General features: G+C 38.2%; 1 protein-coding gene across 1 annotated transcript in view; it reads left to right on the top strand.

The window, feature by feature from the left end:
• LOC111874603 (neurexin-4) overlaps positions 1-12,411 on the top strand; it is a gene marked incomplete at its 5' end in the record, with an annotated part of 78,342 nt that overhangs the window by 57,677 nt on the left and 8,254 nt on the right. Inside the window, 6 exon segments of the mRNA XM_023870232.2 lie at positions 2,083-2,183; positions 3,227-3,331; positions 4,173-4,304; positions 4,403-4,582; positions 6,154-6,287; positions 9,395-9,608. Coding sequence (XP_023726000.2) covers positions 2,083-2,183; positions 3,227-3,331; positions 4,173-4,304; positions 4,403-4,582; positions 6,154-6,287; positions 9,395-9,608 — 866 coding nt within the window.

Here is a 12,411-nt window from a genome sequence, read left to right as displayed (position 1 = left end):
TCACTTGACAGCTCTAAAGTACCTAAGAGTGGCATATTGTTGCTGTTGGATTCTGTACTGTCATCTTCACTGTCCAGATTAATGATTGCATAATGTTAGCAAGGCAGCCTTTTGTGGTGTATTTGTTCATCTGCTTTGTATGCACATTTACAGAGAGCAGCCCCATTCTTCTAGCCCAGAATCTTTTGAAGTTGTTTTAAAGACATCATATCTGTTTTGAACATGACATTTTCAGCAGTGATTCTTTTCTTTACTGTAGTCTAGATAATGTGGGACCCTCAACGTCTCACAACCCTATGGGCCTTCATGGCCTGTCACAGGGATAGCTTTACTCTACTTTTTTACTTACATTCTTTTTTAGCGTAATTTGTATTGGGATGCTAGAGTGGCTGTGTAAGAACAATATGGCCGTCACAAGTGAGGACTTTAATTTTATGTTCTTTGTACTGAGGCTTATATAGCTTAATGAGTTTGTACAGCTTTGCTTTTGTCATCTCCTCTATGTATATTACATCAGTTTTATGTAACCAGGTCAGTATTCCTTTGTGGGAACTTCCCACAGTCCAACAGACTACTCCTACGATCAGTCAGTCTCATATTTATACAGCACTCGCTGTTTGGCCCCCTGGAGATCAACGCAGCTGTTGGCCAATCAGCGCTCACAATCACTAGCTCTGCTCGGCGGGAGAGTGGAGTCTAGTTGGCCAGGCGTTGTGGTGTGCACGCTGGTGTAGTCTGCTGTCTTGGTGCTGTTACTGGAGAGATACGGCAGCTGCTGCTTCATGATATCAGCATAGCTACAACGTCTCTTGATTGGTGGACTGGAGAAGACTGGAGAAGACTGAAGATAGCCAGGTGTGAACCCTGCATTTTATACCATTACCGCTGGGTGGAGCTAGTGATTGTGAGCACTGATTGGCCAGCGCCTGTGTTGATCTCCAGGGGGCCGGACAGCGAGTGCTGTATAAATATGAGACTGATCATAGGAGTAGTCTGTTGGATTGTGGGAAGTTCTCACACCTTCATATCTCTTCTTTTCTTTGACCTTGGCTTGACCTTTGAATTCATGCTGTTGTACAGTGCATTGTTGTCATCAGTTACTGACCTTGGCTCAAGATATGGCTTAGCCTGTGTTCTAACCATGTATTTATAATTTGTGTGGTTCAAGTCATTGCTGTATAATTGTTACTGGGTGTTTTTCTATGCACAAAACCAAGCAGTAGACATGATCTCACCTTTGTGCATCATTGAACCAAGTGGATTCATCTGTTAGTGACCCCATCCAAGAACGGAATATTTTTTTGGAGTTCATGATGTTCATTCATTCATTCATTCATTCATTCATTCATGCCAAGAGCTGTAATTTAATGAGGAAGTCAAGGAACTCTGTGTTAATAACATATTTTTCCAGTTTTTTCAAAGTTGTATGCAAATTGAATAACTGTAGGAAAGGGAGAACTTTTATTAGAAATGGGGCCAGTTCACAGAATGTAGCATTAGATAGTTTGTCCACATATTTTTTTATGGAAAGGTTATGGTAAATGAATCTGCAGGAGCTGTACCGGCATTTAAATAAATCTTCCCTGTGGATGGGAATATCCATTAAAAGCTTTTCTGCAGAGAGATTTCTGATCCTAAGCTAAGGAAATTTTTAATATGAAAAATATACTATTAGAACTGAGAAAAATGGCCAAGGTAAGGTAAAAAGGTAGAGCTATTCCTGTAACAGGTTGCAGAGGCTCATAGGGTTGTGATATGTCAAGGCTTCCACATTTTCTAGGCCTTACATGCTGGCAACCCTTTACCTGCAGAATGATTCCTGGTACCCCTTTCTGTTCAAGGCTGAGTCAACCCCATGGCTATAGTGCCACTGGAAGGATTAGGTCAATTGAAAGATCCAGTAATCAGGAATCGAACCTGTGACTTTCAGGCTTGTAACATAGTGCATCAACCAAGTACGCTACCACGTGCCCATTGGTCTAGAACTAAAACACAAAAGGTGTCATCAGTACCACAGGAGATTTTATTGTTGAGTATTTATGGGCTTTTCCTCTTTATCATGTATGATTGATTGTTTTGCAGGAAAGAAGCTCGAATTGTCGTTGATGGTGCACTGAAGGCTGAAGTGAGAGAACCACCTGGACCTGTGAGGGCACTGCACCTTACATCAGATCTGGTTGTTGGTGAGTAGAGTATATAGTCAAATAGTAAGCAGTAGCAGCAATACTAATGTATTGCTGTATGTATTGATGAAAATGTTGAAAAAGTAATGTAGTGAAGCACAGCGCTTTTCATTTTCATATTTTCGGGGATAAATATAGTAGGAGCTTATTGTATTCACTTCCTTTGTATGTAAGTTACTCTGCTGTTAAGTTACAGGTTGCCTTTTTACTTCAACCCCCACACTCTTTCAATCACCATGGTAAATACCTCGTGTGCTTGCAGCATTCGGTCCTCATTACAGTTGTCTAACACTGACTGTAATGTTGCCATAGTTCATGTGTTCAGGGTGAAGTCTTAAGTTGAAAGTACTAGAATAACTCCTTGGTCTGTAGTCCGCAAGCGTACTATACCAACTGAGCGACCGTTGCTTGTCGGTGAAGTTAGTGCCAACTTTTGTGGATAGAGGGTGTCACATGGTCAGCGCAACAGGTCTCAGTTTTCTAGACCAGAGACGTTATTTCCTTGAAATAGCTCCTCAATTATCCTCACGAGGCTGAGTGTACCCTGTTCCATACCCACTACTACACAGAAAATTTGGTAGCACCGGGAATCGAAACCGGGACCTCTGGATTGGTAGCCGGGAACTCTGACCACTAGACCATAGAAGCAGTCAAACTACTGGAATATACAGAATAAAATGAAGATGGTAACATGTAGGAAGACTAATGTCAGGAACAAAAATATTATAGTTGGAAAACACTGGAAGCATCCTTAGTGAAAGCATATTCAGATAAATATTCCAGATGTTAAATGGGGCTTCGTCATCTATACATGTGGTCCATAAGTATAAAACTATAGGTGTAATTACTGATTAACACTTGCAGAATCATCCACATTATTGAAGAATGAGCAGAGTGAAACAAGAAATGAAACGTGTGTGCGATTATGACTGTACATATTTTCATTCATGTTTTTTTTTGAGTTAGTGCAGTCTACTGTTAGTGTTGTAATGAGATTCACAATAATGAGTCCATTTCATTGCTTCATATATAATTATTCACAGGATCAACTGTGGACTATCGTGATGGTTTTGTGGGCTGCATCAGAGCACTTCTGCTCAATGGACAACAGACTGACCTACGGGGTCATGTTAACAGAGGACTCTATGGTAAGAAATAAAACTCTGTTATAAGAAAGACCTGATAAGAATCAAAACAATATGTTTTTTTATGTATATCATCATTTATAAAGTGTTTCTACTGAGCGACCTGTGTTTCAATATGGGGAAATCTTGTTGATATTTATGTTTCGGCATCTGACACTGAATATGAGATATTCAATAGAGGAATCTAATTCTTGCTTACTTTTTATGCCAGATCATCTTAAGATCCATAGTTCCAACAATTGTCTTTTAATTCCTAGTGTTTAATTTACATGCATATAGGTCTGGTTTCATTCCAAAGTGAGCAATAACAGTCATGGCAATGGAAAATACAACCTTTTGAGGAAAGTGCTGATGTATAAGTTAATAAAAATGTAGCTCTGATTCTTGCAGAAATTTGAAAATACCCACATAAGGTTTGAGGATGTTATAGGTTGTAACTGCAAAGAGTACCATCTTGTCAGAATGGACACCATCTAGTCTGTCTGAAGTTTACTGGTGTTTCAGAGAAATGTCAGGAAACTTCTACAAAACTGCATGGCATCACATCTGAGAAGATAATGCTGTTCTATAAATATACATTTTCTTTCTGAGTATTGGGACATGACCTATATATTAGGGCTTGTTGTGTATGCAGTATTTATGTCTTGTGCCAGGTTGTGTGATGAGGGACAAAAGAATAAAATTCTTCAGAACATTTCTTGTTTTTTAGCTTCTGAGTTTGTAGGCAGATGTCACATTGAACGCATATATTCCTTCTGACATCAAAACAATAATAGAAATGCACTCAGTATAAGAATAATCTCTTAACGTGATAAATTAACTCACGGAATGGTTGTTATTGTAGGTGTAAGTCCAGGTTGCATTGGTAAATGTGAAAGCAATCCCTGTCTCAACAATGGTACGTGTCTTGAAGGCTATGACAGTTTCAAATGTGACTGCCGATGGACAGCTTTCAAGGGGCCTATCTGCGCAGATGGTATGTAATTCATAACCTTTCAAGCGGTTACTCGTGTTTGAGTTGTATCTTCACAAGTGAACTATTGTTTACTATTTAAAATGTTCTGTATTCCACAGAAATTGGAGTTAACATGCGGCCTGAATCTATCATAAAATATGATTTTATGGGCAGTTGGAGGTCAACCATATCAGAAAATATTCGTGTTGGATTCACAACTACCAACCCTAAAGGTTTCCTCCTCGGATTTTCATCAAATATTTCTGGAGAATATATGACAATCATGATCTCTAACAGTGGTAAGTTGTCTTATTTTGTGTTATAAGGAACGTTATCTTTAAAGTATGATGTAATAGAATTAATTTGTTGTTGACATTGTGTGCACAATGAAGTACAGAGGCTGCACACCCTCCAAGGCACATTGTATTCACTGCATTGTAGTTAGATTCACAATGAATGCTTGGGCATATCACAAGTTTAGCTTGTCCAGTAGTTACGAATATTGAGGTATCTTTATGAGGCAACCATCTTCATAAGAAATTTATATGTTGGTGAGCACATTTCATAATCACAGATTATTTTAATTAGTTGAGCTCAGACAACCACTCATCTCTGTACAGTCATAATCCTAAACCTCTTACACAGGTATGCATACTATGAAGAAAGGAACTATATAATTTTATTAAATTTGGGCCTGTGTTGCATTTGTATGCATGTGTTTGTGCACTGTTTTTACCCCAAAAATTATGTCTGAAATTTAAAAATGTTACTTTTTGGAGTATAGCTTTACATAGTGTAGTATCAGTACCCACGCATCCAGTTGATTCCTTGACAGAACATGGAAACAAAGAGGCCCATGATAAAATTTTGACCTCAGTTTTCATGGAACATGTGATCAGAGTTCACTGAAATGTGGCAGCATTGTATTCACCCCTACAGGCTTCACTGTGTGATTTCTTGTTGAATATTGAGACAGAAATTTCCTGTGACACTATTTCAACCAGCATATAATTTTTTCAGAAAATGTTTTTAAATACATTATGGCAACTCAGTACGGATATTTGTAATTATGTACTGCATGCACTTCTGTCATGAACAGTGAGATGAAAATGCTGCTTAGTAGCATTTCAGTTGATGATTTGGTGATGTGGCACAGTAGCATAGACACCACAATACAATTCCTTGATAAACATTGAAATGAAAATCTTCCTTGATGGACTCTACCACACAGTTCATTAACACTGAGATGAAAATGCTCATTGACAGTATTTCAACCAGTGAATAATGTTTTTCAGAAAAGGAATTTAAAATTTCCTATACCATGTTGCCACAGTGAATTTTAGTTGATCATATTTTTCCCATAAATTATGCATCAGTTGAAATTTTATCAATGGTGAAATTATGATGCTGAATTCTGCATCAGTTATGCAAGCAAGTGTGATAAGTTCTGTTTTTCTTTAAGAACAGATGGTGTTGTTGGTTCAAGAAATATTGCTGTATTCTGGTTAAGGAACTGTGACTACCCACCCCAAAAATGTTTATTATTTGTAAGTTTTAGTTCATATCGTTGAATTGTGGTGTAGCATGGCATACTGGTGCCAGAATAGCTAGTTGTTTCAGTTGCCAGACAAATAACTGGATGAGCCCCCCCCCCAATGTTACACATCCCAACATCGCAAGTGCTTTTATTTAAATTACACTGCACCTGGAAAAGTGTTTAATTTGAAGGATATTTGTATGAAGCTGAATATGTGAAATGAATTCCAGTTCTGCCTGCATACATACATAACAACAAATCTCTTGCCATCTATTTTAGTTACTTGCAGGGTTCACTGTATTTGCTTACAGTTCCGTTCTTTACCACTTCCAGGTCACTTGCGAGTGGTGTTTGATTTTGGGTTTGAACGTCAGGAATTAATATTTCCTGGTAAGCATTTTGGGTTGGGTCAGTACCATGATGTTCGCATCACTCGGAAAGATTCAGGTTCCAAGCTCATCATGCAGGTAAGGAAAATTGTAACCATATCTGCAGTTTAAACAAGTTATAAAATGTGCATTTTGTTTTTCTCTGCATTGTTTTCTGCAATATATATTTAATGAATAACACTTGAGGTGCTTGCAGAAACACTTGTAAGTTTTCATGTGAAGTGTCTGTTATTGTGGTTCAGTTTTAATTGGAAATAGAATATGCAAACACGTGTTGTAATGAAGTTTTGCTGTGAAATTAAGATGCAAGTTACCATCAAAGTATATCTTCTTTATTGCTTAGGATGACTACATGTTGCCAAAACTGCAACATATTTTGGTCTTAGAAGACCGTCACTGGTAAAAGGAAACTTTACAAATTTCTGAGACACAAATTTTCCACAATATGAAAACTGATATTATGTTCGAATGTGGCAGTGTATGTTGTAGTTATTGCATGAGCATGGGTTATAGTGTTTTGTACCGTGCTGTGTGATGCTCTCTCATACTAACTTTCTGCTGGTGTTGATAAGTTGGAGCTCTGTGGCTTTGTCATGGTGCCTGGTAGGTGAAGAAATTTCATGTAGTAGTATGTAGAGAAAATTAATCCTGTCAAAGAGTTTTACTGTATTTCCAAATAGTTCTTTTTAATATTATCCAACTGTGTCTTGGTTTTCCACTTGGTTGTGTATATTTCTTGACCTATGCAGTGATACTTGGGTTGGACTTCTATAATTTATAGTTCAGTTGTAACAGGATTAGAAACTGTATAAGTTATACTTTCTTGATCATGTAATTTCCTAAATTCTCGCTTAAGTTCTTGTCTCTTACATTTGGTTACTTTTGCTTCTTAATATTCTATTTGAGAAAAAACTTCTTCAGTTACGTAGCCATACAAAACAGCAGAGTATCCGTTTTACAAAAGCGCACGTGATTGCATGGGTGCACACAAATATTTTAAAATGTAACCAAGGTCGGAGTAGTTTCTGACAAGAGCTTTGGTAATTATATAGTAGAATACTGATTATCCAAATTGCCAATTAACTGAATCACCACCACCACCACCACCAAGGAAGGTGTCAGCTAAACAAACATCACTGTTGGACTTTTTCAAATAGAGCATTTGAAAGTATTAATTTGTAATCGCTTTTATTAATTTTTCACATTTTACTCGTTTTAAGTGTTCTTTTTTAATTTTTATTATTGTAATAGTACAGTAATTTTTTTCTTTGGGACTTTCAATTTGGGCCTTGGCCTGCCTCCATGAAACTCCCTATTTCACTTTGGTTTTTCTAGATCTTAGACATTCGGTAGGAGTCCTTGGGTGGGTGATCAGCTCATCACAAGGCCTCTACTCATACACAAACACAGAAAATGCGCATGCACACACACACACACAAACACTGAACATCCATGCTCTGAGTGGGATTCGAACCCACGGTCCTGGTTTCCGAGCGAGTGAAGCCATTGCATGCCCTAGACTTCTCAGTTACCATGACTGGCAGTACAGTACATTATAATAGTGTCTTTCATAGATAAGAGTTTAATCCAATTATCCAAACCACCTTTGTCAGAAATTAATTTGGATAATCTGCATTCTACTGTACTTGTAAGGTTACAGTTGTGCCCCCCCCCACCGCAGGGTTGAACTTTTTTTTAGATGCAGGGTGCAGCAGAAATAGTGAAGTGTTTTCAAAGGGGATTGTATATCAAAAAATATTTCATTTTGAGCACATATGCTCTTTACATCGTCTTACATAACATTTTCCACAGCATTTTATTTCTTTGATCATACATGTTTGGATGATCCTCATCGTGTTCATTGCACAGGTCCATATAATTTTAGAAGCCCTGCATCACTTCTCAGGGTGTTTCTTCTGAAACATCGATGATTTATTTCCCGATTCTTTCTTTGGCCTTTTAAGTATCCTCAGAGAGAGAGTTGTGTTTGGCGAGAAAGTGGGTTTGGTCAGATCATCACAAAAAATCATCTACTGTGAAAGCAGATTATGAAGTGCAGCCTTGCTATTTGCAAGGGAGATTTCTGCACTCCCAGCATGAGAAATGTTTCAATTATGACTGGAATGATGCAGAGCAACTCTAACCACCTGCCTACATTCTTCTTAAAAGAAAAATGGGTCCAGCGGTCACAGTAGATGACACTACACACCAGATAGTAACTTTCTGGTTGTGCAGGAGACATTCAGGAAGTTTGTGTTGATTCTGAATGGCCCAGTAGCACAGGTTATGCTTATTAGTGTTGCCAGTGAAATAGTGTGTCATCACTCATTAGAATGTTGTCTGGTGTGCTTGGATTACCACCCATCAGTTCCAGAAACTGATGATAAAGCACAATCTCTGTCATGGTTACTGAGCTGTGGAAGTTCAAGTCACCATGAATGATTCACCATGCACTTAAGTCAGACATGCATGCTGCCTGAGCCTGATTATGATGTGTCCTCCTTGGACTGTTGTGACAGACACCAGAACTTGGACCTTATTCTTTATGTTCTTGTGGAAGCGAATGTCCGCATGTGGCTTCTTACATGTGATGGATCCTTCCTCACGCCTGTCTTTTAGCCACAAACAGATTTTGTTTGGAGAATTGACCTATTGATTAAACTCTTGTGGAACTAATTGTCAATTGTCAATAGTGTAACGGACCAAAATGAAACAATTCAAAATCTTGTGGAACTCCTCACTGCCATTCTGTATGGTTCCTGTCCGAATGAAAAGCTCTACAGAATACATATTCTTTCACTGTCCAATGATCCATGATTAACAGAAGTGCTGAGCCACTACTATAGAGTAACTTCCCATACTCTTATCATACCCTAACATGGAAGTGCATAATTCAATTTTTAAAATGCCTTACAGTTTCTGCTGCATGCTGTATAAGCCAGATTAAAGAACATTGAGCTGGGGCATGTATGTGTATTTGGAAATACATGGTATTCATTTCTAGGCCAGTTTCTTTACTGGTCTGCTAAAGATATTTGTATATCTATGTTATTTGTGTATCTTAATAACATCAATGGCTTGTACAACTCACGTGTGCTTGTGCGCGTGCACACACACAGAGTGTTGTGCCCTGATAGTCATTTATTGTAAATGCCCATTCTACTGAATCACTTATTCCTTTCCAGGTTGACAATTATGAACCACAAGAATTTTACTTTAATATCAAGGCTTCCGCAGATGCACAGTTTAACAATATCCAGTACATGTACATAGGACGCAATGAATCTATGACAGAAGGTTTCATAGGTTGTATATCACGTGTGGAGTTTGATGATATCTACCCACTTAAGCTGTTGTTCCAAGAAAATGGCCCAGCTAATGTGCGTTCCTTAGGAAAACGTAAGTCATAAAAGTTACAGATTTATTAAAGTATATGTATAATTACTGTGTAGAAGACTCTGGTAAATGAATACCTTTTCTATTAGTAAATCTCTCCTCCCATTGTACACCTATTTCTAATCAAGAACAGATGTCACCATTGGTTTGCCTCAGCAGTCTCACAGCCGCCTTCTTCTGCTCCAGCATCTTCTACATCATAGTTTCTCTACTTCTCATGGATGTTAGTTCTATCTTAGTAACCTTAATCACTTCTGATCATTTCTGCTGTCTGCCTCAGCATGTTCAAGTGTATCCTTTACTTCTTGTGGAATAACCACAGTCCATTTCCGGGCCTGTCTTTGTGCATATCAGCTTTCCTATTTTGCATCAAATACTCCAAAGCAAAGGCCTTTTACTGACTTGTCATATATATATATATATATATATATGCATAAAGCCTCTTTCCTTCATGTCAAATAAGTAGGCTTTCAGTTTATATTGAATTCTGTGTGTTTTTCCTGTTATCTTGTTCAGTCACATCTCTCTACAGGAAAGTCTGATATAATATCTTGAAATTCTTCAAGTTTCCACTTTTCCCCCCAGAGTTACTTTCACTAAAATGGGTCTTCTCCCTCTACATTTTCCAATTTTGTGGCCCTTGCCTGTGTCTGTCACTCACAGAAAATCATCATCCTTTTTATTAATTTTCCTACTGTAGTTAACAGAGGGGCACTATGCTACATGTCAGAGGGTTGTCTGTTCGATTCTCAATGAGGTCAGTGGATTTTTCAGTTGACATAATCGTTTCAGTCACACTGCGGCATTGGGGTCGAGTCAGCCTCTAACAGAAATGAGTGCCAGCATGAGTACCAGAAGTTTCCTGTGGGGAGTAAAGGGCGGCTGGCACATAAGGCTGACAGCCTCGTTGCCATCTTTGAACTGTTTGTCTAGAAAATGTTGGAGTCTCAACGTTTCAGCCCTATGGGCCTTCACAACCTGTTACAAGGATAGCTTTACCTTTTTACTGTAATCGTCAAATCCTTATCCAGATCTGTTACTCTGGGTATAATGATATTACTATTTCTAGTCTGTTAATCAATCCAGCCACTATATTACTCATATTTTGCAGTCCCTGTCTCATATCAACATATCACTCTTTCATGTCCCATGCTTTGTTACTTATTTGAAGATTTTCTCCAAAATTGTTAAAGGAGATCTCAAACTCACTGATCTCAATAAAAAATGACTTTTTGTTTCATATTTTTGCATTGATAATGCAGCTGATACCCAATCTCGTTTTCCATATGCTCAGGAATTAAATTCAACTTCTCCATTGATTAAGATCACTACAATCACTATAGCACAGAACATTCTGAATTTAAAATCATCTGTCATACTATTTTCAGCAGTATACTTCCTTTCCTTATAATAGCATCTATTGAAAACGTGTCCCCTGTGGCTGCTTGTAAAATGTTTAGTTATGTGTTAATCAGTGTATGTTAATGAGCGTAAAAAAATAGATGCGTACAGTGTCCGCTGCATACAGGACATAAAAGGTGTGCCTCATTAATTTCAAGCATTTTTTGATATGGGATGGTGTACATTTAATGATACTGAAGAAACAATTTATATTATTGTCATGTGTTGCTGTGTGTCACGCGCCAAATAATCTCACATAGGTCAAGGATGTAGTGAATATTTACTCTCCTTCACTTTTACACTTATACAATTCACAGTTATATAATCTTAATCTTATACAATCCAGTATCATCTCTCGGCAAATGCTGGGCTGCAACTCTCTGTAATGGCGACTGTCTCAAGACTTCAACGCATAGTGCATACTCAATCCTCAATCCTTGCTGAATAGTGTTCCTCCTCCTTATATAGGCTTGGCACGGACCACATAGAGAACACATTGTTGCTTGGCAACAGATATCAGGTATTGTTGTCAGATGTGTCTACCTACGCATTGCCTAGCAATAGACTCTGCTGTTGCATGACGTCACAGCCTAGTGGGGAGGGGTGTTTAACGAGCATTGTTACACAGTGAACACTCATTGCTATGGATATTCTTACGCAAAGGTCTGAACAATTTCTATAGTTTCGTTGCTCAGCGATGGATGACGTACACGCCACATTATGTAAAGTAAGAATTCCGATTGGTCATTGATTCATTCATCAGTAATCTGTCAAGACGACAGGTACACAGTCTCTTCCAAAACAGTTCCTCCACTTGATGCAATCTAGAGCTTTCTCCTTCAAATTAAAATATCCTCCTCTGTCCCCAAGGTCATCCAGCATCTTCTTACGTCTTCTTCCTCGTCTTCTGGTCACTTCTATCCGCCCCTCTGTCTTTCCTTCAATAACTTCTTTTAGAAGGCAGTTACCGCGTAATATATGACCACTCCAGTTAGCCTTCTGTTCTCTTCTTTCATGCAATATATTCCTCTGCTCACTGACTCTAAATAACACTTCTTCATTTCTCACATAATCGATCCAAGTGATCTTCTCCATCCTTCTCTAACACCACATTTCGAAGCTTTCCAGGTGTTTCTGGGCCACTCCCCAGTTTCATATATGGTGTTTATTAGTTTTGTCAGTGTTTTCAAACCCACTTCTCCCAGTAACTTAAGCACATCTCCAGGTACATCATCATCTCCTGTAGCCTTTCCATTCCTCATGTCCTTAATAGCTTTTTCCACCTCACTTTGTAAAATATATGGTTCTTTCTCATCTGTATCTACTTCTTCTTCCGGTTCCATTTCCAAGGTTTCTGGTCAATTAGGTCAATCATATAATTCTGTAATATAATTTTCCCAAATTT

Source organism: Cryptotermes secundus, unplaced genomic scaffold, assembly GCF_002891405.2.
Source record: "Cryptotermes secundus unplaced genomic scaffold, Csec_1.0 scaffold1703, whole genome shotgun sequence".
In the NCBI taxonomy this organism is placed as follows: Eukaryota; Metazoa; Arthropoda; class Insecta; order Blattodea; family Kalotermitidae; genus Cryptotermes; species Cryptotermes secundus.
This window is presented reverse-complemented; position numbering and strand designations above follow the sequence as displayed.